At 42.7% G+C, this 25444-nt stretch overlaps 1 protein-coding gene across 2 annotated transcripts in view; it reads left to right on the top strand.

Annotated features, from left to right (window-relative positions):
* Positions 1-25444, top strand: part of LOC134225271 (cationic amino acid transporter 2) — a 115838-nt gene that overhangs the window by 77309 nt on the left and 13085 nt on the right. For both annotated transcript variants that reach the window (XM_062705212.1, XM_062705213.1), the window contains exons 2-4: positions 2380-2677; positions 2749-3033; positions 3095-3821. In XM_062705212.1, coding sequence (XP_062561196.1) covers positions 2434-2677; positions 2749-3033; positions 3095-3821 — 1256 coding nt within the window. In that variant the 5' untranslated portion in view covers positions 2380-2433. The remainder of the gene's footprint in view (positions 1-2379; positions 2678-2748; positions 3034-3094; positions 3822-25444) is intronic.

Raw genomic sequence — 25444 nt, 5'->3', positions numbered from 1 at the left:
TTGTAGAACATTTTATGTCAATATTCCGCAAAATAAAAAAATCACATTTTTATAAAATGGCCCACCCTATTTTTCGATAACTCTATAATAAGGGCCCAAGTATCCAGAACAACTTTGTAGAACAAATTTTTTTCTTTAAATTAGTTTTAGGGACGAAAATGCATCCTTTCTCGTTAATCTTGCAATAGGGTGATAATGATAAAAGTTATAAAAAGTGTTAAAGCTATAGATTTTTTATTTTCCATTGTTTACGAATGAATGACTTTTGGGTTTTTCAAAATGCGTGTTATGCTAATCGTCTGTATCTTGTTCCATTGTCGAGTTATATCAATTTACTTGAAAAAACATGATTTTAGTAAAATTGGTAAAACTTGAGATAAAAAAATAACATATCTCCATTTTTTTACATAATAAAAAGAATGAATTGCTCTTTCAAATGCCGTATAAACATATGTTTTTGGTCTGCCCTAACCGGAGATATCAACTTTTGGAAAAAAAAAATGTAATTTTGACAGAAAAACGATTATAACTTTTGATCGGAAAAAGATATTGAGCATATTGAACCAAAAGTAGCATTTTTTTGAGCTCTAAAAGCCACTCGAAGATGAATTTTCCGAGAAAATACTGTTTTTTTTAGGTACACCCTAATCCAATTAGGTAAAATTGCTCTAAATCAGCCAACTTAAGAGCTACAGAAAAAGGTTTTTCAGCAAAATTTATTGGAATAAGCTGCGCTACAACTTTGTAGAACACAACATGTCAGTATTCCGAGAAATAAAAAAATATTTTCAATTTTTTTTATATGATGGGCCACCCTATTTTTTGGTAGCACCATAATGATGGCCTTACTATTTCGAACAATTTTGTAGAACAACAGTTTTTTTTTCTAAAAAATATAGTTTTGGCATAAAATGCATCTTTCCGCGTAAATCTGTATCCTGGACCATAGTGCAATGTTGGTTTGGGATTAAAACTTTGTTTATAAAATAGGAACATTGGATTTGCATTTCGGGTTCATACATTGGATTTGAGTATCAGATTGGAAAATCATATCAAACGTAAGATTGAAATATGAATACTTGAGCACGGATATTGGATATTGGATTGTAAATTTAGACTAGGCTGTCAAATTACACAAAATGTGATATAAATAGTTGTTATGAAAATCCCAAGTCGATGGTTTTTTTCTCTTTTTTAGTGAGAGAAGAAGGGGAATGTGAGGGTGCGAAATATTAGAAATTGGGCAATCCACATCCAGCGTGCATTGATGGCAGATATGCAAATATCATCCGTATAACGGTTCGGTAGGAATCCGAATTCCGTCGGGCAACGAACGGAATTGCACGCTCAATAAGGCAGTACACAAGCGATCAACCAACGGATAACTCGTTCGGCGTAATTAGGACCCACAACTCTGATTCAAGCTTATTCTAGTTATTGGTCATCCGACATTTCAAATTGTTCATAACTTTATGAGAAACCCCGGGGCTCTCCTTAGCCGTGCGGTAAGACGCGCGACTACAAAGCAAGACCATGCTGAGGGTGATTGGGTTCGATTCCCGGTGCCGGTCTAGGCAATTTTCGGATTGGAAGTTGTCTCGACTTCCCTGGGCATAAAAGTATCATCGTGTTAGCCTCATGATATACGAATGCAAAAATGGTAACTTGGCTTAGAAATCTCGCAGTTAATAACTGTGGAAGTGCTTAATGAACACTAAGCTGCGAGGCGGCTCTGTCTCAGTGTGGGGATGTAATGCCAATAAGAAGAAGAAGAAGATTTATGAGAAACCCCAATTTTTTCCCGGAACGGAACTAGTCATTCGGTGAACACGATACCCTCTTGAAACCTATGGAACTTGAAATATGTGAAAATTCAATAGCGATTGAGTTTGGTGTCTCGACGCATCATATTATACCTAATCATTAAATAGATCCTGCAGATAATTAATTTAACTGCACGCATAGCAATAGTAAAAGTAAGTTCCGTAATATCTGAATATCATAAAAAAAATCATGTGAGATTATTTCTTTGTGAATTATCAAACTTTGCAGTCATCGCATTGCCAGCTTTAAATCTTTCAAACAGCTTGGCAATAAAACAATATCGTAAGAGTCATATCTCGAAGCACATACTTTTTATCAGCAAGAATACCTCAATCCAACGAAAACTGTGTTATTCACACTGCAAATAGAGATCTTCCATTGATAACACCATCTCTCTCCCGACGGAAACCGTCTATACACAGACAGCATTTGCGATAATGGTAGCACGTATCAATTTCACACTTCAATAATAAACACCCACCCTCCTATCAGGGTAATCACAGCTCAGTTTTAATAACGCTCCTCCATCTATCTCTCGTTCTCCGATTGTTTCAGCTACTTATCGAAAGCCCCGGCAGTCGGCTTAGTCACCGCGAACCGGCACCTAATATGTCAGGCCCCTCATGCTGGACGATTCTGACGCGAAAGAAAGTCCTCCCGCTGGACGGAGACGGTGCCGCAGAAAATGGCAAACTGGGCCGGATATTGAACACCTATGACCTGACCGCACTTGGCGTCGGAGCCACACTGGGTGTGGGCGTGTACGTTCTGGCCGGACACGTCTCCAAGGACCAGGCCGGACCGTCCGTGGTTTTGTCGTTTCTGATAGCGGCTGCAGCCTCCTTTCTAGCTGGTAAGTCACGTAACGGAGATAACTAATCTAAATGATAGAAGATAATGATCCAATTTACATTTTAATCACAGGCCTTTGCTACGCTGAATTCGGAGCCCGTGTACCAAAGTCCGGTTCGGCATACATCTATAGCTATGTATGCATCGGCGAGTTTATGGCGTTCGTCATCGGTTGGAATCTGATGCTGGAGTACATCATCGGATCGGCAAGTGTTTCCCGTGGGTTGAGTTTGTACATCGACACGTTGGCCAACGACACAATGAAGATTAGGTTTCGGGAGATTGCTCCTATGGAGTGGGACTTCATGTCCAGCTACTTCGATTTCTTTGGGTTCTCGGTGGCGATTTTGTTGGGAGGTAAGTTGACGTTGTTTAGAAATATTTCATAAGTTGAACAAATTACGTTTCCTTATAACAGTCGCACTGGCCTTCGGCCTCAAGAAATCGACCATAGTGAACAACTGCTTCACGGTGCTGAACATCGGAATTGTGTTGTTCGTGATAATCGCGGGAGCGATTAACGCCGATGTGTCCAACTGGAACGTGAACCCAGCCAACGTATCTACGATCTACAACGTAGGTGAAGGAGGGTTCTTTCCATTTGGCTTTGAGGGAACTTTAAAGGGAGCTGCGACCTGCTTCTTCGGGTTTGTAGGGTTCGATTGTATTGCCACAACCGGGGAGGAGGTTAAGAACCCACGAAAGGCAATCCCCAGAGCCATCCTTCTGTCACTATGTACGATATTTCTCGCGTATTTCGGAGTCTCGACGGTTCTGACGCTGATGTGGCCCTACTATAAGCAGGACGTCAACGCACCGCTTCCGTTCGTGTTCAACGAAATCGGGTGGACGTTTGCCAAATGGACCGTGGCCATTGGTGGAATCATCGGTTTGGTAGCCAGCTTGTTCGGTGCCATGTTTCCTCAGCCCCGGATCATCTATGCGATGGCTCAGGATCGTTTGGTGTTTAAGGCCTTCGGAGAGGTCAATGATCGGTTTCAGACTCCTGTGTTTGGAACCCTCTGTGCCGCTTTACTAACCGGGGCAATGGCCGGTTTGTTTGATCTAAAAGCTCTAGTCAATATGCTATCGATTGGTACGCTAATGGCGTACACGGTGGTAGCGATCTCAATACTCATTCTAAGGTAAGTTAGAAAATAATTAAATAAGAAATCTATGACTGTGAATTTGATCATTTTGGAATTTATTTGGTACTATCTTATCTCACATATTGTTAAATTTCTTGTCTGTAGCCATGCGCTGAACGTATGTTCTGAGAATTCCAACTAAAATCTGAATCATATAAGGCCAAAATAGCAATAATCTGAAAACCCCAACTCAATTCACCAAGTAGTGATACTGCCTTTCTTGCATTTAGCCAAGACACCAACCTTATATAGGGCTAATACAGTTCGATGTACCATTTTCTTAATAATTTTCAAACGCAACGGTCGATCATGATCAAATTCAATAGTGATTAACTAGGCTTTACCACCTTTCCAATGCAACTTGTTGCGAGAAAATCGTCTAATGTTTTTCTTAGCTTTTGTGCACACACATACACACTCATACACACGGACAGACAGATATTTGCTCAGCTCGTTGAGCTGAGTCGATTGGTATATAACACTATGGGTCTCTTAGACTTATATAAAAAGATCGTTTTCGGAGCGAAATGATAGCCTTTCGGGAAAGGCAAAAACACAAATTTTTAAGCAAAAAGTTTCATTCGACACGCCACGACTTGCTTCAACTTTTACACGAGAACTCGCATGTTGTAAAAGGTACAACATGAGCATGAGCAGGATGACCGTACAATTCGTAGTTGCTAATCCGTGATTGACTTCTTCTTCTTCTTCTTCTTATTGGCATTACATCCTCACACTGGTACAGAGCCGCCTCTCGGCTTAGTTTTCATTCAGCACTTCCAAAGTTATTAACTGCGAGGTTTGTAAGCCAGGTTACCATTTTTGCATTCGTATATCATGAGGCTAGCACACGATGATACTTTTATGCTCAGGGAAGTCGACACAATTTCCAATCCGAAAATTGCCTAGACCGGCACCGGGAATCGAACTCACCCTCAGCATGGTCGCACGGCTAAGGAGGGCTCCGTGATTGACTAGAACCTGCGAAATTGCACAGGGAACCAATTGAATTGAGCTTGGGATTTTAGCTATCATTCTCAATGTACAAATTTCGGAAATTCATTGCATTTAACTAAGTCAATAACGACGCCGGCTACGTCCTTAAGGTCATCAAGGAAAGCACGGTATACAGACAACAAGGTAGGCTCGTAAGAAAAATGACACTTAAAGAGTGACGCAAATTTTATCGCCACATGTTAGAGTACAAAAGTAAGCATGCTATGACCGTAGAGCGTCGTCTCGGTTTAGCTTGTCCGAAGATAGAATGTTTACATGCGTGCTGAGCCTGCCTTGTTTTTTGTATGCCGTGAAGGAAAGGAGGGATTAAGCAAGCTAGTTTTTAGGAAGTGTTAAAGCAAGTTGTTTGTGCACAACCTTGGCTACTTCGTTATGGCGACCGAGATAGGCTGAATCAGCTAAGGCTGAACACCCGGACACGATATGCTCGATCGTCTCTCCTACTGAATTGCACTTCCTGCAGCGGTCCTCCATGTTATCGTGCAATATATAGTGCCGATAGTTCTTCGTCACAATTACCAGGTCCTGGATGGCTGCCATGAATCCTTCTGTTTCTGAGAAGAGTTCACTCCGCATCAGCCACGTATTCGACGCCACTTTGTCGATATATTACAGTTCCAGTTGATAAAGATTCGTCCCATGCAAATCCTTCTGCTTCCACGATGCGATTATCTCTTCGACAGTTTTGATGTCGCAATTCAGCTGATAGTCAACCTGCGCCAGATGCAGGGCACTGAATCCGTGAACAGCTTCACATACAGCGCGATAGATTTCGTGGCGGTTCTGGCTCTCCACGAAGTATCTCCGCAACTGCTGGATCTGGGAAACACATAATGTTTGTATATCGGTGAAGTCTCTTCCTCCTACTGTACGCGGTAGGGTGACTCTCTCAATGGCGCATGCGATGCTTAGTGAACGCCACTCGTACTGCTCAACCTAACGCCTCCAAGTCAGTCTTGCTCCACTTCACCATCTCGAAACTGTACGTCAAAAAGGGCACGGCATATTACTATTATTATCTTTATTACCAAGATTTTCAGCCCGTGGCTGGTTCGTCTCGAAAACATTCTCCAAGAATTTCTTTGGACATTTCTCTAAGAATTCTTTCGAAATTTTCTTCTGGAATTTCTACAGAAAATACCCCGGAAATTACTTCGTAGATGAATCTAGAGATTCATTTGGAATTTTGTCAACATATTCCTTCGAAAATTCAAAGAAGGAATTCGAAAAAAAATCGTTTTTTTTTTCGAACATTCCTTTAGGAATTCTTTAAGGATTTTTTTCAGAAATTCATTTAGAAATTTCTTCAGATGAATAATTTTTTAAAGGAATATCCGAAGGTTCAAAGAATTTCTAATTAAATTATCGGAGAAATGTCAGAAGGTAGTCCCAAAAATATCGAAAGAACTCCAGAATGAAATTCTAGAAAAAAAATCAAGGAATTGCTGGAATAATATCTTCAAGAAATTTCTGGAATAATTGCAATTTCTCAAAAAAGTTAAGGTGTTCCCAAATAAATTTCCAAAGGAATTTATAAAGCAAATTTTGGAAGGTTTCCCTGAAACAATTTCTATAGGTATTTCCGAAGAATCTTCTATAGGATTCATTCATTTCATTTATTTAGTTAACATCTAAACAGATAACACTGAATCAACAATTTGACAATACACGGTTCGAGGCCGCATCTCTCCATCCTCGGATACGCCCCACGCTCGCCAAGTCGTTCTGCACCTGGTCTGCCCATCTCGCTCGCTGCGCTCCACGCCGTCTCGTACCTGCCGGATCGGAAGCGAACACCATCTTTGCAGGGTTGCTGTCCGGCATTCTTGCAACATGTCCTGCCCATCGTACCCTTCCGGCTTTAGCTACCTTCTGGATACTGGGTTCGCCGTAGAGTTGGGCGAGCTCATGGTTCATTCTTCGCCGCCACACACCGTCTTCTTGCACACCGCCAAAGATGGTCCTAAGCACCCGTCTCTCGAATACTCCGAGTGCTTGCAAGTCCTCCTCGAGCATTGTCCATGTTTCATGTCCGTAGAGGACAACCGGTCTTATAAGCGTCTTGTACATGACACATTTGGTGCGGTGGCGAATCTTTTCGACCGCAGTTTCTTCTGGAGTCCGTAGTAGGCCCGACTTCCACTGATGATGCGCCTTCGTATTTCACGACAAACGTTGTTGTCAGCCGTTAGCAAGGATCCGAGGTAGACGAATTCCTCGACCACCTCGAAGGTATCCCCGTCTGTCGTAACACTGCTTCCCAGGCGGGCCCTGTCGCGCTCGGTTCCGCCCACAAGCATGTACTTTGTCTTTGACGCATTTACCACCAGTCCAACTTTTGTTGCTTCACGTTTCAGGCGGGTGTACAGTTCTGCCACCATTGCAAATGTTCGGCCGACAATGTCCATGTCATCCGCGAAGCAAATAAATTGACTGGATCTGTTGAAAATCGTACCCCGGCTGTTACACCCGGCTCTCCACATAACACCTTCTAGCGCAATGTTGAACAACAGGCACGAGAGTCCATCACCTTGTCTTAGTCCCCGGCGCGATTCGAACGAACTGGAGTGTTCGCCCGAAATCTTCACACAGTTTTGCACACCATCCACCGTTGCTTTGATCAGTCTGGTAAGCTTCGCAGGGAAGCTGTTCTCGTGCATAATTTTCCATAGCTCTACGCGGTCTATACTGTCGTATGCCGCCTTGAAATCAACGAACAGATGGTGCGTTGGGACCTGGTATTCACGGCATTTTTGAAGGATTTGCCGTACAGTAAAGATCTGGTCCGTTGTCGAGCGGCCGTCAACGAAGCCGGCTTGATAACTTCCCACGAACTCGTTCACTAATGGTGACAGACGACGGAAGATGATGTGGGATATCACTTTGTAGGCGGCATTAAGGATGGTTATCGCTCGAAAGTTCTCACACTCCAGTTTGTCGCCTTTCTTGTAGATGGGGCATATAACCCCTTCCTTCCACTCCTCCGGTAGCTGTTCGGTTTCCCAGATTCTGACTATCAGTTTGTGCAGGCAAGTGGCCAGCTTTTCCGGGCCCATCTTGATGAGCTCAGCTCCGATACCATCCTTACCAGCTGCTTTATTGGTCTTTAGCTGTTGAATGGCATCCTTAACTTCCCTCAAGGTGGGGGCTGGTTGGCTTCCATAGTCCGCTGAACTGACGTAGTCATCTCCTCCGCTGCCTTGACTTTCACTGCCTGTACTCTCAGCGCCATTCAGATGTTCCTCGTAGTGCTGCTTCCACCTTTCGATCACCACACGTTCGTCCGTCAAGATGCTCCCATCCTTATCCCGGCACATTTCGGCTCGCGGCACGAAGCCTTTGCGGGATGCGTTGAGCTTCTGATAGAACTAGCGTGTTTCTTGAGAACGGCACAGCTGTTCCATCTCCTCACACTCCGCTTCTTTCAGGCGGCGTTTTTTCCTGAAAAAAAAGGGTCTGCTGTCTCCGCTTCAGTCTATAACGTTCCATGTTCTGCCGGGTACCTTGCTGCAGTGCGACCGCCCGCGCTGTTTCCTTCTCCTCCAGAATCTGTCTGCACTCTTCGTCGAACCAATCGATCCGTCGACTTCGTCCCATATACCCGACGTTGTTCTCCGCTGCGTCGTTAATGGCTGCTTTGACTGTATTCCAGCAGTCCTCAAGAGGGGCCCCATCGAGCTCACCCTCTTCCGGCAACGCTGCCTCGAGATGCTGCGCGTATGCAGTGGCAACATCAGGTTGCTTCAGTCGCTCTAGGTCGTATCGCGGCGGCCGTCGGTACCAACCATTGTTGATGATGGATAGTTTTGGGCGCAGCTTAACCATCACCAGATAGTGATCAGAGTCGATGTTAGCGCCACGATATGTCCTGACGTCGATAATGTCGGAGAAGTGCCGTCCATCAATCAGAACGTGGTTGATTTGTGATTATGTCTGCAGTGGTGATCTCCAGGTGTACCGATACGGAAAGCAGTGTTGGAAGTAGGTGCTACGAATGGCCATACTCTTGGAGGCGGCGAAATTTATTTATTTATTTATTTATTTATTTATTTATTTACTAGTCTTCGATTTAAAAGTCGGACAGACAAATATCATTACTAACTAATCTTATTTCTAAACATACATTTTGACAAATTAAAATCGAAATTAAAAGACACTTCGTTGAAACGTCGACAACAGACATCTAACGGATTATTCTGCCCAAATAGAGTGCGATGCATAGGTAAGCGAATAAAATCGGTTTGGCGAGTCGTTCTGGCGGGGACGTTCAAATTAATGCTGTTCAAAAGCATCGGGCAATCTACGTTGTTACACAGTATGTCGAACAAAAACAGGCGTTGTAGCAATGTTCTCCTGCTAGTCAAAGTCGGCAAATTAATAAGAATGCAACGATTTTCATAGGGTGGCAGTCGAACAGGGTCATTCCACGGCAGCAAGCGAAGGGCAAATCGAATAAAGTTGCGATGTATTCGTTCAATGCGCTCGATTTGCACCGCATGATAAGGCGCCCATACGAGCACACCATATTCTAGTACGCTACGTACCAGAGCACAGTAGAGCGTCTTTAAACAGTAAACATCTTCAAACTGCTGGGTATTCCGTTTGATAAAACCAAGCACCGCGTACGCCTTGGCGGTCGTTGAAGCTATCTGCTGGGTAAAGTTTAACTTATCATCCAGCAGAACGCCGAGATCCTTGATGGTGTTTACGCGATCGATGCTTTCTGTTGATATCCTATAGTCAAAAATGGTTGTACTCCTTGTTCGATTGAAAGTGATGACATTACATTTGCGGATATTAACTTCCATTCCATTTAGCGTGCACCAGTTGAGCAGAGCATCGATATCGGCTTGGATGGCACAGCATTCAACCAATGATGAAATGATTCGATAAAATTTCAAATCGTCTGCAAACATCTGCTTGGGAGATTTTATCGCATCGCAGAGGTCGTCGACGAATAACACAAAAAGAAGTGGACCGAGGTGACTACCTTGAGGCACGCCTGATGTGATGGGGAAAGGATCCGATCTCGTTCCATCGATGCGTACATATGCGCTGCGCTCAGTTAGGTAGGACAGGATCCAGCAAGTCAGCCAACTAGGAAAACCCATTCTATATAGTTTCTTCACTGCCAAAGAATGCGGTACTCTGTCGAATGCTTTTGTGAAATCGATGTAGATAGCATCAACTTGTTTTCGCTTTTCAATTGCGTTGACTAGCAAGGAAACATAAACCATCAGGTTGGTAGAGGTCGAACGTTTTTTAACAAAACCATGCTGGAATTCCGATATGATGTGATGCACATGCGGATAAAGCGAATCGTGGATGAGGCTTTCAAACATTTTCGGCAGGCAGCTCAGGATGGAAATACCTCGGTAGTTTTCCACGTTGTGAATATTCCCAGCTTTATGGATGGGAATGATGGCAGCGACTTTCCAGGCACTTGGAAAAACACCTTCTGCGATGGAACGGTTGAAAAGTATGCTTGCGGGAACAGAAATTGAAGTGGCACAGTTCTTTATTAACCTTCTGTCTGTGCTCAAAAAAACTTACGTTGTCTGTGCTCTGGGGTCAAATTGACCCCAAATTGAAATTGCTATAACTTTTTTAATGTTTGGCCAATTTGGGATTTTTTGGGCTGTTTCGAAAGATAATTTAATCATCTTTCAGGTCGTTACCAAAGATTGACTATAGGTGGGCGGGTACATCGCGGGGAGGGGTTTTAGTAAACAAGGGTACAAAAACAGTGATTTTTCATGATTATTTTACTTATATCCGAAAATCCTACCCATTTTGAACTGCAACTTTTTTAAAAAGGCTATGCAGGAAGGCATGTGCTTTGGCATGAGGCGTTGATAAGTTTAGAACTCGGCCGCCAGGTGGTGGTATATTTGAATTCATTATTTTAGACTACTCAAGATATTCCGATATATAGAATTCTCCTCAGTGTAAATATTCTTATCGCACAAATTAAAAAATGAGAAGAAGTGCTCATTATATTGAGCACCGCTTTGTAGTGCTAGACATCCTGAACAATGTTGCCGAATACAACTTTGGTGTAGGTATGAGGGATCTCAAGCTAAAGCAATATTTCATATATGCAAGAATATTGCAAGTAGCGCCGCCTATTTGTAAATTTCCTTATTATTTATTCCGTCAAATGACAGTCTATTGCCACCAGACGAACTTTGTTACAGACGTCATCTTTACAAATTTCAAAATTGTGCGATAAGAATATTTACAATAACGAAAACTCCATATATCGGAGTTACTTGAGTAGTGTAAAATAATGAATTCAAATATACCGCCACCTAGCGACCAAGCGCTAAACTAATCAATGCCTCATGTCAAAGCAGACGCCTTCCTGCATAACCTTTTTGAAAAGGTGCAGTTCAAAATGGGTAGGATTTTCAGATATAATAAAATAAGCATGAAAAATCACTGTTTTTGTACCCTTTTAACGAAAACCCTCCCCGCAATGTACCCGCCCACCTATAGTCAATCTTTGGTAACGACATGAAAGATGATTAAATTATCTTTCGAAACAGCCCCAAAAATCCAAAATTGGCCAAACATTAAAATAGTTATAGCAATTTCAATTTGGGGTCAATTTGACCCCAGAGCACAGACAACGTAAGTTTTTTGAAAAAAGGACACTGTAGCGCATATTTTCAAGATTTTTCAAGCGAATTTGCACCTAGGAGACAGATCTCGGCGAGTTTTACCAAACTACCAAAAATTAGGAGAATCGGTTGAAAACTAAAAAAATGGCAGCCACTCAAAGTGGCCTGGGGTCATATTGACCCCAGAGCACAGACAAAAGGTTAAAAACGGTGATAGGCGGTCGGGTCCTGCACCTTTGGAAGCATCAATTCTTTGAAGCTTGAGTTGCACATTCTCGGCAGAAAAGTAAAAATGTTGCACATTCAGATCATATTGAGGCAAACTATTCAAGTACACATCCGACGAAGGTGGTCGGTTATTACTTAGCACACTTCGAAAGAACGACGAATCAGATGGCGTTTCAGCTGGAATATCGTTATAATAAACACGTTGAGGAATTCCGTTGCTCTGCTTTCGACTTCTAATAAACGACCAGAATGATTTGAGAACCTGCTTAATATTCTCTTCAGTGCGACGAATGTAGCAGCTACAGCATTGCCCGCCCATGTAAAGAATTATATTCGCTTTCTATGACACGCAGTTCAACTTTTTGCTGTTCATTCCTCGAACGAAAGTCCCTTTTCCGTGTCTTGCGTAGACAATTTCGAAGATGTTGGAGCTCGTTGTTCCACCACGGCTGCCTTTTACTCAAAGCTCGACGATCCTTTTTCAGCGGAACAGCGTTTTGAAGAATTTCATGTAGTCGATGATAGAAATTATCAACCGCGTTGTTGATGCTGCAGCCCGTCAGATAATCTTCCCAGCGAACGGCGGCAATCGTTGCATTCAGCAAAGCAAAATCACATTTGCTAAAATCAAAATTGAAGGAATTCAAACCATCCCAGTCGTTACGTTTGTTTGCTGTTTCATATTTTAAAACAATTGGTTTGTGGTGTTAGTCAAGTTTCAATAATGGTAAAGGTGGCTCAAGCAATTCCACATATTTATCATCATTGACAAATGCTAAATCGAGAAGCCTTCCACTCATATTTGTCAAGTCGTTAATTTGGTAGAGTCCACTGCCCACTACAGTTTCAACTAGAGCCAGCTCCTGTTCGGAAGAAGCATTTACAGGCAAATAAGGATCTGTCTCATTTGGAGAATTAAACTTAAAAGTGACAGTTCGAAAATAACCAAATAACCCAGTCATAAGAATAGCTGGTGCTACCCAGCAATTCCAATAAGACATCGATGCAAAATGATTCGATATCTGTCAAAAGTAATCTTGCTCTGCGAGCAGGGTTATTTGATAATTATTGAAATGTCACTTTTCAGTTTAATTTCAGTTTAATTCTCCAAATGAGACAGAGCCTAAGAATTCATTTCTTCGTCATGCATCCAACACAGATGGGGCAGATTGCAGTCTCCAACAACCAACACATGATCATGATCACCAGCTTGATGCAGAAGATTCTGAATACAGGCCGAATGTTGTTCGTACGAAATCGTCTCGCTGTTTGGTGGAAGATAAATAACACAAACGAAGAGTGCAAAGCTAGGCAACACTATTTTGACCACGATCTGTTCCAATCGTTCGTTATCCGCAACACTAACAGACATACTCTGCAGTTCATTTCTTACACCAATTAACACTCCGCCGCCACGTAGGTAATGCAACGTACACACCAGTCAAGCAGTTTGACGAACATTGACTCCACCCCCAAGAAAACGCTTCGGTTGCTGCTTTGTTTGAACGTGTGAAGTTGTTCGAACAACCATTTGACAGTTGGCGGCTCGGTTGGAAAAAATTAAAACGGTTTGATTTTGGTTTGAGTTGTCGGGGGTGGAGTCAAGGTTCGCCGATCATGTTTGAGCATTTGTAGTGAAGTTGCACAAACCCCCATATATTTTTTGATGGTTGGTGCTCAAGTTGGCGCTTCGGTCGTTCGTGTGTGATATTGTTGGTCGAATAAATTGATTGTTCGTGCCGCTGTTGGTAAAACTTGATGGATGTTGGAATAAACGAGAGGTGGAGTCAATGTTGGTCAAACTGCTTGACCGTGTGTACGTTCCATAACGACTAGTGTTAGCATTCCTATCACAACGATAAAGCGTGTAATTGTGTGCAAGCTCGGAGTTGTGGATATCAGTTTTGAGCCAGGTTTCAGAGAAAGCAATAACATCATAATCTCATACGGACAACGCCAGAAGCAATTCGTTTGTTGTCGTCCGGAGCCCTCGAACGTTTTGATAATAAACAGTAAACGTTTGGTTGATTGATGAATCATGTGCGGGCGATTGATAAACAGGTGCGATCGGTGTGAGTGGTGTGTTTCGGAATAGTGTAGTGGGTCGTTCGTTGTCGTCAATTATGTTGTTACTATTGGGAAACAATTCCTGCTGGTGATGATTCGAAACGAAAATTTGTGCGCGATGACGAAGTGTGGCTGAAATCGAACTGGCGGAAGATGATTCCCTTCTGCCAATTTGACCCAGAGAGGGCAACATCCCTCAGTTGCGATTCCATACCAACTTTGAAAGACACAAAGGTGAGTTCTTCCAAGGTTCTTCCTTTTGGCACCAATTTGATGACATCGACAGCAGCATCCGCGTTGATATTCAGATTGCTCTTTACCAACTTGGTTATCTGCTGAATGGAAGCCTGCGGATCAAACCCAGATAAATACAGCCAAAACTTGTCTTCTCTTTGTTCGGGCGCCAGTGGAATGGGTTCATCAGCGGTGATTTCCTTAGTTCCGAAGGATACACTGGTATGTTGCGGTTCGTCAATATGAAGCCTTGGTCGTTTTCTTGATGATACAACCGGGTGTGATCTTGTTATGTGTGGTGTTGTATGTATTGGCGTACGTTGTAGGATCGTGTTGATTTTGTTGGTGTTCAGAGCTATTTCTTTCCTCAATTCACTTAGCATTTTGTTTTGATTTTCGACCATATATTCCATAGCATCATTGGTGGATGTAATGGCCCGCCGAAAATTTGCATTGGACATCATTTTTGTACAGGCTTTGCACATCCAAAAAAGCTGGGAACAAGTCGTAATTGTGTCACGAATTTCCAATGATTGATGCACACATTTCAATCAATTAGTTTTAGGCCGTTTTCGTTCGTCAGCCGGTGAGCGCTGAACTTCCCAATAGTCGGTCTAAACTCCTCCTCTTGGCCAACCTGAGCGTTAAGATCTCCTATGATGATTTTGATATCGGGTCTTGGGCAGCTGTCGTACTCACGTTCCAGCTGCGCGTAGAATGCGTCCTTATCATCATCAGTGCTTCCGGAGTTTGGGCTATGGACGTTGATTATGCTGAAGTTAAAGAACCGGCCTTCGATCCTCAACCTGCACATTCTCTCATTGATCGGCCACCACCCTAGCAGCACACAAATTCCTCATAGGTTACAGCAACTCATATGTGACCGGATTCAGTCACAATCAAGTTGCTGCAACCATTTTCGTCTGACTTGTGCTGCTCGGGCACCCGATCACGCGCCTTTGCATATCGCCCATCACTATATATGAAAGCTGTTTCCAGCTCGTGTGTGTTGCCGCAGCTCTGGCAGATGCTATGATTACTTTTTAACGTTCGCACCATTGATACCTTCCAACAAACCTCCTGCAGCGCTACAATGCCGAATCGGTCCTTGAGCACATTGGCGAGTATGTATATGCTCCCGAAGAAGTTGAGAGATTTGTAGTTCAACGAACCGAGTTTCCAACCGCTAGTCCCTTTTCGTCGTAGTGGTCTTCACCGATGGCTCCAGTCCGTACTCTCTTGTTGATTATTCGTTGCGTAAGTTTTTTTTAAAGACTGGCTTGCAGGGCCTGACACCAAACCGCCTAAATTTTCGGAGGACCATGGTGCACAGTTTCGCTTAGAGTCCCTCGCTGACACTCGAACGATGATCAGCCGCCTCTAACATGGAGAACAGACGCTCAGTAAGATTTCCAAGCAACCAAAAGTTCAGATTTTACTTAAATTTGTTCCTAACCGAACCAATTGGTTCACTTTTGGTTCACATTGAGGCAACTTTGCCCCGATGTATCTCAGGTGTTTTTATTCCGATGGTCATGATTCTTTCCAGTTACAATCTGTAGGATTCCAGGATTTCATTTGCGACTACAGATTGTAAATCCGTACATTGGCCGATGAGAACCAGCCGGAATATTCTGTTCCACGTTTTTTGCAACACTTACAAGTCGCAATACGTTGCTTACAAGTCGTTCCGCACTGCTTGTATGAAAGCTGTTCAAATTGAAACCATCAAACATTTTTACGCCAAGTGAAAATTAACATTACGTTTCATCTGTGTTTCGAAAAATCCAGTTTGCGAAAAATGAGCAAGAAAAATAAATAATTTTCTTATACCGAGTAAACGGGATTAGAAATTAGATGAATTGTGCTGTTGATAAGATTATGGTCACTGGGAGAAGGAAGATGGTTCGCGGTGCCTCAAAGGAAATGTAAACTCTTTTTTTATATAGATAGATTGATATATAGATAGATATTCATTAGATTTTTTATTTTGTAAGCCTGAATAGCATGAAGAACTAATTGTGTACCTACTTTCCACAATTTCAATTTCAATTATAATTAAAGATTTTATTCATTCCGTGCCGATAGTTCGAACGAGCCAGACGTGTGTGCTGTGTCTCATCGCGGATTGTGTTCGGTAGTGAAAAGGCTATTGTGTTGTGCTCCTACCTACGGATCCAAGGCGATCACTGTCGGCGAGTGAAGTAGCTGCTTCTGGCGACGCCAGTGAAGCAGGCTATTGTTACTGCTGCTACCTACAGCAGCAGGGGCAGATAAGTGGCAAACCTTTTATTGTTCTCCTTCTGTTTGATACAGAGTGGGACTGCTTAGAATTAATCAAATTAGTTTTTTTTAAGTTTTTTTTTTCTAATTTGCTATTAGTTTTAAGTTAGTATAAGCAAAATTATCCTTCCACCTTGCGGGGTGAGAATGGAGGCGGAGACTGGAGAAGGCAGTGTGCCTGCTAAAGATGGAGGGCGCACTCGATTGTACCATGCGGCTTCGCCTGGGCCTTGGGTTGTTTACTTTCGGCAGAAAGTAAAAAGCCTAGATTTTCTCGGCATTAAACGAGATTTGACGCGTCGTTTTCCGAAGCTTGATTTTAGCCAGATCAACAGGAACAAACTACGCATCACCGCACCTACATACCAGGTGGCGAATGAAATTGCTGGCGACAGGGCGTACAATGTTGAATATATGGTTTATGTCCCCTCGCGGGAGGTCGAAATTGAAGGTGTGATCAACGCAGCGAGCCTGACTTGCAAGGATGTACTTGCGGGAAAAGGCCGCCTAAAGAATGCAATGGAGTCTACCGTGGATATTCTGGACTGCAAGGAATTGCATTCAGCAGCCACGGTAGATGGAAAGAAGGTATATTCCAAGTCAGGTTCGCTTCGGGTGACGTTCGCCGGTTCGATGCTCCCAAAATATGTTGATATTGAAAACATGCTATTTCCGGTGCGTCTTATTGTTCCAATGGTATTGAATTGTACCAACTGCAAACAACTTGGTCACACTGCCGAGTTTTGTGACAACAAACCACGTTGTGGCAAATGCTCAGAAAGACATCGGGAGGAGTTATGCCAGCAACAAGCAACAAAATGTACTTATTGTGGTTTGAACCTCCCCATGGTTTGCAAGAATGCCCGGTGTACAAAAGCGCACCCAAAAGTGAAGCGCTCGTTGGTACAGCGCTCCAAGCAGTCGTATGCGGAAATGGTTAAGTCGCAAGACACATCCGCCACAGCCACTGCATCGACTGCTATTTCAGCCACCGTTCGTGTAAGTGATTATTATGATTCCATATCCATTGATGAATTGGACTCTGACGCAGCCGATATGGATGATCCTGCGGAGGTACACGTGCCCGAAAAGAGGAAGCAACCGTCTTCCCCGGGATCGCGCCGCAAGAGAACAAAAATCATCCATAAAAGCTTGGCAAAATCTGAAGGTAATGGGGTTTATTTAAAATCCCGAAGCAACCTGTTCCTACTGCTTCTTTTGATCCTAGTTGCAGTAAGACATTCCCGCCATTGCCAAAATCCGATGTTTCGAAAAACATCCGGCTAGGAGAATCAACGAAAGAAAAAAGTAATTCGCACTTCTAGTAAAAGTATTCCGTCCAAGCGAGGATTGATCTCCTTTAAGGACCTTGTGGACCGTTTTTGAATTTATTTAATATTCCGAATTCATTGACGCCTATCATTGACCTTTTTATACCAACAGTGGAAAGTTATCTGAAGCAATTGACTGTTTCATGGCCCCTTCTTGCAGGAATTGTATCTTTCGATGGATAATATGGCCAATACCCAAGATACAATCACTGTGATGCAGTGGAACTGTCATAGTCTGAAAAATAAATTAGACGTTTTTGATTCGCAATTCCGATTGCGATGTATTTGCACTCTGTGAAACATGGCTTTCTTCTGAAGATGAAATCAACTTCCACGATTTTAATATTATTCGCCAAGATCGGAATGATCATTATGGTGGCGTTCTTTTGGGGATCAAAAAATGCTACTCCTTCTACAGAATTCCCATTCCGACTGTTCCCGGCTTAGAAATCGTCGCATGCCAAGTAAATGTGAAGAATAAAGATCTTTGCATAGCTTCAGTGTACATTCCTCCAAATGCCTCTATTAATCGTCGACATTTTTGGAGCGCAGTCTCCCTCCTATCATCTCCAGTATTGATATTGGGTGATATGAACGCACATGGTATTGGATGGGGCGAAACGTATGACGATTATAGAGCGCCTATTTTCTATGATTTGTGTGACGATTTCAATTTGAATATTTTGAACACTGGTGAAGTAACTCGAATAGGACCAAATGGTCAACAAAGCCGTATTGATCTGTCTTTATGTTCAAATTCACTATCATTAGATTGCACGTGGAAGGTAATTCAAGATCCCCATGGTAGTGACCATATGCCGATAGTCACCACAATTAAGAGTGGCTATCAACAATCTGAGCCAGTTAATGTTCCTTTCGATCTTACGAAGAACATTGACTGGCAAAAATTTGCATCGGCGGTAAAAATTGGTATTGAATCAACTGATACTCTTCCACCTTTGGATGAATATCGATTCCTTACTGAGTTGATTCAAAAAAGCGCACTAGAAGCTCAGAAACGACGCGTTCCAAGTACATCTGTCATAAGAAGACCAGCCACTCCTGGATGGGATGATGAATGTACTAAGTTGTATTCTGAGAAATCTGATGCCTTCAAGGCCTTCCGTAAACACGGAAGGTCAGAGCTTTTGAAGAGTATTTGAGGCTCGAAAGAAAACTCAAAAATCTTCTCAAGGCAAAAAACGTAGCTACTGGCGACGATTTGTCGAGGGACTATCACGAGAAACCTCAATGACAACACTTTGGAAAACGGCCCGCAACATGCGGAACCGCATTTCCACCAATGAGAGTGAAGAATACTCCAATCGATGGATATTCAACTTCGCAAAAAAGGTCTGCCCAGATTCCGTACCAGCAGAACCGCTATTTCGAGAATCAGTCACTGATCCCGGTTCTTTGGGTGGACCATTCACAATGCTGGAACTATCTATGTCTCTTCTTTCATCGAATAACTCTGCTCCGGGATGCGATAACATCAAATTCAATCTTCTTAAAAACCTCCCAGATATCGCAAAAAGACGATTACTTGACCTGTACAACTGTTTCATGGAGTACAACATTGTGCCACCTGAATGGCGACAGGTCAAAGTAATAGCTATTCAAAAGCCTGGGAAACCAGCGTCTAATCACAATTCATACCGACCGATTGCCATGCTATCATGCATGAGAAAGTTATTAGAGAAAATGATCCTTTCAAGAGTCGACCATTGGGTCGAAGAAAATGCATTGCTTTCAAATACTCAGTTTGGTTTTCGAAAAGGTAAAGGAACAAACGATTGTCTAGCGTTGCTCTCTTCAGATATTCAGCTGGCCTTTGCGCACAAGGAGCAATTGGCTTCAGTATTCTTGGATATTAAGGGCGCTTTTGATTCAGTTTCCATAGAAGTACTGTCAGACAATCTGCACAGTAGTGGATTACCCGTTATTTTGAACAATTTCTTGTATAATTTGTTGTCAGAAAAACAAATGAACTTCACACTCGGCACTCTGACAACTTCCAGAAATAGCTACATGGGCCTTCCCCAAGGATCATGTTTAAGTTCCCTGCTTTATAACTTCTATGTTAAAGATATTGACAATTGTTTGGAAGGACAATGCACGCTCAGACAACTTGCAGATGATGCCGTGGTCTCTCTAAGAGGTCCATGCGCAGCTGTCTTGCAAGGACCATTGCAAAGTACCCTGGATAATCTGACTGTATGGGCCAGACATCTAGGGATCGAGTTTTCACCGCAAAAAACTCAGTTGGTTGTGTTTACTAGGAAGCGGTACCCAGCTCAACTGAAACTAAAACTGTTGAATGATGACATCAACCAATCTTTATCTTCTAAATATCTTGGGGTCGTGTTTGATTCTAAATGTACTTGGAAACTCCATTTTGAGTATTTGATACAAAAATGCCGGAAAAGGATCCATTTTCTACGTTCTATCTCCGGAACCTGGTGGGGTGCTCACCGGAAGACCTCATCAAACTCTATAGAACGACTATTCTCTCTGTTTTAGAGTATGGCTCTTTCTGCTTCCTCTCAGCAGCTGATTGCCACCTGATCAAATTGGAACGAATTCAGTATCGTTGTTTGCGTATTGCCCTTGGCTGCATGCATTCAACGCATAACATGAGCCTGGAGGTGCTTGCTGGAGTCACTCCTTTAAAGCACCGTTACTGGGAGCTCTCACTTAGAATACTCGTCAAATGTGGAACAAGTAACACACTTGTTCTAGATAACTTCGATAATATGCTTGAACTAACTTGTCGTTCAAGATTCCTTAGAAGTCTATCTCAACTACATTTCTTCAGATCTTTGTCTTCCGTGTTATAATCCACCTCGAGTTCACTTCACCAACGACAGTTCCTCAATTGAATACGATCTGTCCATGAAACATGCTATTCAAGGAATACCAGATCATCTTCGAAATATTTCTATTCCCTCCTTTTTCAGAAAAATATGAACACATCAATTGCAACAACAGATATTTCACTGATGGTTCTCGCATTAACGGATCCACTGGCTTCGGTGTTTTCAATGTAACTTCAACCACCTTCCGAAAACTTCAGGAACCGTGTTCGGTTTATGTTGCTGAGCTGGCAGCAATTAACTTCGCTTTGGGGATAATTTCCAATCAGCCCGTAGACCATTATTTCATCTTCTCGGATAGTCTTAGTTCTATCGAGGCACTCCGGTCGATGAAACCTGTTAAGCACGCATCTTACTTTCTTACAAACATAAGAGAGCAGATGCGTGTTTTGGTCGAAGGATCATTCAAGATTACCTTTGTTTGGGTCCCATCTCACTGCTCAATCTACGGCAATGAGAAGGCAGACTCGCTGGCAAAGGTGGGCACACAGGAAGGTGAAGTTTATGATAGACAATACTCGAGCAACGAGTTTTTCCCATTAGTCCGTCAGAGTACTCTTCAAAGTTGGCAAAGAAATTGGACACACAACGAACTTGGACGGTGGCTATTTCCATAGTTCCAAAAGTTTCTGGGCGAGCGTGGTTCAGAGGTGAGGACTTAAGTCGAGGCTTCATTCGCACGATGTCGAGGCTTATGTCCAATCACTATTCACTAAACGCACATCTGTACAGAATAAACCTTGTCGATAGCAACTTATGTAGGTGCGGAGCCGATTATGATGACATCGATCACGTAGTTTGGTCCTGCTCGGAAAATGACGCCTCCAGAGAGCAATTATTGGATACCCTTGTGGCCCGAGGTAAACAACCCTTCAGGGAAGTTCGCGGTGTTTTGGGAGATCGTGATGTTGTCTATATGCAGGCCATTTATAGTTTTCTTTGTGCTTCTGACATCAAAATCTAACATTTTGTTTTTTTTTTCTTTCTTTAAAGTTTTTTTGTTCCGTCTCTGCCTTTTTGTTCCATAGAGCTCCATAGCTCTTGCCATCCGGAAGATGCTCCCAGTCGAACCATTCCTCGAGCACGACGACACGCCACATCGTCACTGACGCCAAATGCCCGGATGAGAAGCTGAAATTTCCTGATCCCAAATCCTAAGCCCCGTCCATCCTTAAACATTGTAAACTAACCTCGAGTCACCACGAGTACGCTGGCTTCTACCCCCTCTTACTAACCGTATAATAAAATGATATTGATTGTATATATCACAAAGAACAATGGCTCCGTAAAGTGTTATACACGCCTGAGCCTACCAAATAAACGAAATTGGAAAAAAAAAAAAGATTTTATTCACTTTTTTGTCCGTTGTTTGTTATCATATTGTACTCATTCAAACATTGTTCTGTTCTGCTAAATTAAGATGAATCCATAACGTCCATTCATTTATTTAGTCTACATCTAAACAGATAACACTGAATCAACAATTTGACGCCACAATACACGATTCGAGGTCCTGGTCCTGGTGCACCTGGTCTGCCCATCTCGCTCGCTGCGCTCCACGCCGTCTCGTACCTGCCGGATCGGAAGCGAACACCATCTTTGCAGGATTGTTGTCCGGCATTCTTGCAACATGTCCTACCCATCGTACCCTTCTGGCTTTAGCTACCTTCTGGATACTGGGTCGCCGTAGAGGGCGAGCTCGTGGTTTATTCTTCGCCGCCATACACCGTCTTCTTGCACACCGCCAAAGATGGTCCTAAGCACCCGTCTCTCGAATACTCCGAGTGCTTGCAAGTCCTCCTCGAGCACTGTCCATGTTTCATGTCCGTTGAGGACAACCGGTCTTATTAGCGTCTTGTACATGACACATTTGGAGCGGTGGCGAATCTTTTATGACCGCAGTTTCTTCTGGAGCCCGTAGTAGGCCCGACTTCCACAGATGATGCGCCTTCGTATTTCACGACTAACATTGTTATCAGCCGTTAGCAAGGATCCGAGGTAGACGGATTCCTCGATCACCTCGAAGGTATCCCCGACTATCGTAACACTGCTCCCAGGCGGGCCCTGTCGCGCTTGGTTCCGCCCACAAGCATTTACTTTGCCTTTGACACATTCACCACCAGTCCAACTTTTGTTGCTTCTCGTTTCAGGCGGGTGTACAGTTCTGCCACCTTTGCAAATGTTCGGACGACAATGTCCATGTCATCCGCGAAACAAATAAATTGGCTGGATCTGTTGAAAATCGTACCCCGGCTGTTTCACCCGGCTTTCCGCATGACACCTTCTAGCGCAATGTTGAACTACAGGCACGAAAGTCCATCACCTTGTCTTAGTCCGGCGCGATTCGAACGAACAGAAGTGTTCGCCCGAAATCTTCACACATTTTCATCCATAACGTATATCACGCGGAAATTCCCAATATTCAAACCGTCGCCTCCCTAACATCTAAAATCGCCATACTTTTAGAAACGCGTTAAGTTTTGTTTTGGAAGGATCCTGGATTGAATTTTTCGGAATTATAGTTTCCACCAGTGGCGTGCCAGGGGGGGGGGTGTTGGTTGGACATACTCCCCCCCCAAGAGACAATTTTTTTAAAAGAAATTGTTTGCCGAAAAAAAAATGTTCGGTGCTTAAGGTCACTCCTGACAGAATCCAAGTTTCAAAGTGCTCGCGTTTTCGGAGGCACACCAATCGTTACGGAGGCGGCGGACAACTATCATTTTTGTTGATTCAGCTTTGCTGCGTCGCAGCATGCGTGAAAAATAAAAAATGACAGTTGTGCGTTGCTTCCGTATCGAGTGGTGTGCCCCCGAAAACGCGAGCACTTTGAAACTTGGATTCTGCCAGGAGTGACCTTAAAGTTGCCGTTCCACGTTTTTTTGCGACCTTGGTACTTTACGTTACAAATCTTGGCTCGGTACTTCTAGTGTTTAAACGGAACTTCAAATTTAACTTTTGCGCTCTCACCATACAAAAAATTACTTTACATGCGAGCTGACCAAAACATCCCCTCTTATCCGAACTTTTGGTTGCTTGGGTTTGCACCTACGGAGAGGAGCATACCAGAGGGAGAAGGCGGAGCACTGAATCGCTACCCCGACATGTGCGACATCTGGATTTGGTTCTAAAATGTAAACAACAGTGTTAATGCTCTACCACCTTTTTGTTATGGCGAGGCAATTTTTATGCACACTTTTGTTCTCGATATTTTATCAAAATTTAACACTCAATCATGCAACAATATAACGATGTGCACACTCAAAATAAATCGCCGAATTCGGTAAAATTTTACCGAAATCTCAACAGCAGAACTGTTCGGTAAATAATTTTACTGATTTTCGGTGATTTTGACAGTTGAGCAATGGAAAAAATTACAAAAAAATCTGTAAAAAAAATTACCGAACAGTTTTTTTTTTATTCTTTATTTGAGTGATTTTTAAGATTAACAAAGTTCATCACTCACCGAACAGTTCTGCTGTTGAGATTTCGGTAAAATTTACCGAATACTGTAAAATGAGTTAAGTGTGTGGTATGCTTGAGATACCTACTTGATTATTTCTTCTTACCGCACGGCTAAGGAGGGCCCCCTTGATTATAGGGACTCGAAAAAGAATTTATTTGCAGTAACTAACCGAATATAAAAATGTTCGCATTAACGATTGCGCCCTAACACCGGTTCTAAGCTTCGATGCAGAGTACACGAGCTTTGTTCGCCAGTGACAGGTGTATGGAGCCCTTGGAGCAAACCCCCCCTTCCCTGTCAGAATACGGCCATAGTTCCCACCGGGAAATAATGTTCGTTGGTCAGATGGCCCTTCAAAAAATAATTCGGTAAACCGTACATAACTTTTGAAAGAAAAAACATACACCTGAGATTTTGGGACACAATGCACAATATACACACTTAAATCATTTCACAGATTTCGGTGAATTTTGCTTCATTTCACCGAAATCTCAACAGCAGATTTGTTCGGTAATTATTTCACCGATTTTCTGCGGTATTTTCCTTTGTTCAACTGTCAAAACCAACAAAAAATCTGTAAAATTTTCACCGAACAGTTCTGCTGTTGAGATTTCGATGAAATTTCACAGAAATCTGCGATTTATTTTAAGTGTGTAAGCTAAGCTCCATCGATGTATTAATATTCAAAATCGATGGTTGCGAGCCTGGCAGAAAAATAGTTTTCAAAAAGAAATCCAAGATGGCGGCCAAATTTAATATGGCTGCTTTTATGTTAATTATTACAAATTGAGGATACACTCTTCCTCTTTCCAACGATATGCTGATCTCTATGATCGGTTGAGAAATATTGGAGTTATGACAGTTTTGGTGAGTCAAGAATTGACAAAAATCGAGGGGTCCATTAAAATGATTTCGTGTATAACTAACGAGGGGTTCATCTCTCTGAAGAATTTAACTCGGATCCTTAATATACTCGCCGAAAGCTTTCGAAAGAATACAAATTTAGGCATTTTTATGAACCTCGTGCAAATAGTGGCCCGATCTCAGCGAGAATTATTCTTATGTTTTCCATTAAAACGGGAGAGAATAAAATGTAAATATCGCGTGACCTGTCTCAATGAAAATGAAAATCTCAGTACTACTGGGTGTAAGTGCATATGTGAATGTGTACATTAAGTACAGCCTAACCTCCAGAAGTAATGCTGGAAAGCTGTCCCGGGAGAATTAGGGTTGGAGCCCAAGGAGTGGGTGAGACTCCCACAGTCTAGTACACCGCCATGTGGTAGGTTGGCAAATACTACGCGTGCTGGGTCAGTGCATTAGCATTACTCCCTGTAAAAAAACCCCTGCCTTTGCCGTTCCATTGACCATCATGACCAGTATAAAGAGAAAAACACAGTACAAAATAGGATAATCATTGTATTTTTGAAACAAGTTTGTTTTTATAAAATGCTGCAATGCATGAGAAAGGCATTTCCAATGCTAGGTGGATTAATCC

This window comes from Armigeres subalbatus, chromosome 3, assembly GCF_024139115.2.
Source record: "Armigeres subalbatus isolate Guangzhou_Male chromosome 3, GZ_Asu_2, whole genome shotgun sequence".
NCBI classification, from domain to species: domain Eukaryota; kingdom Metazoa; phylum Arthropoda; class Insecta; order Diptera; family Culicidae; genus Armigeres; species Armigeres subalbatus.
Note: the sequence above shows the minus strand (reverse complement) of the source record. Positions and strands in the feature narration are given on the sequence as shown.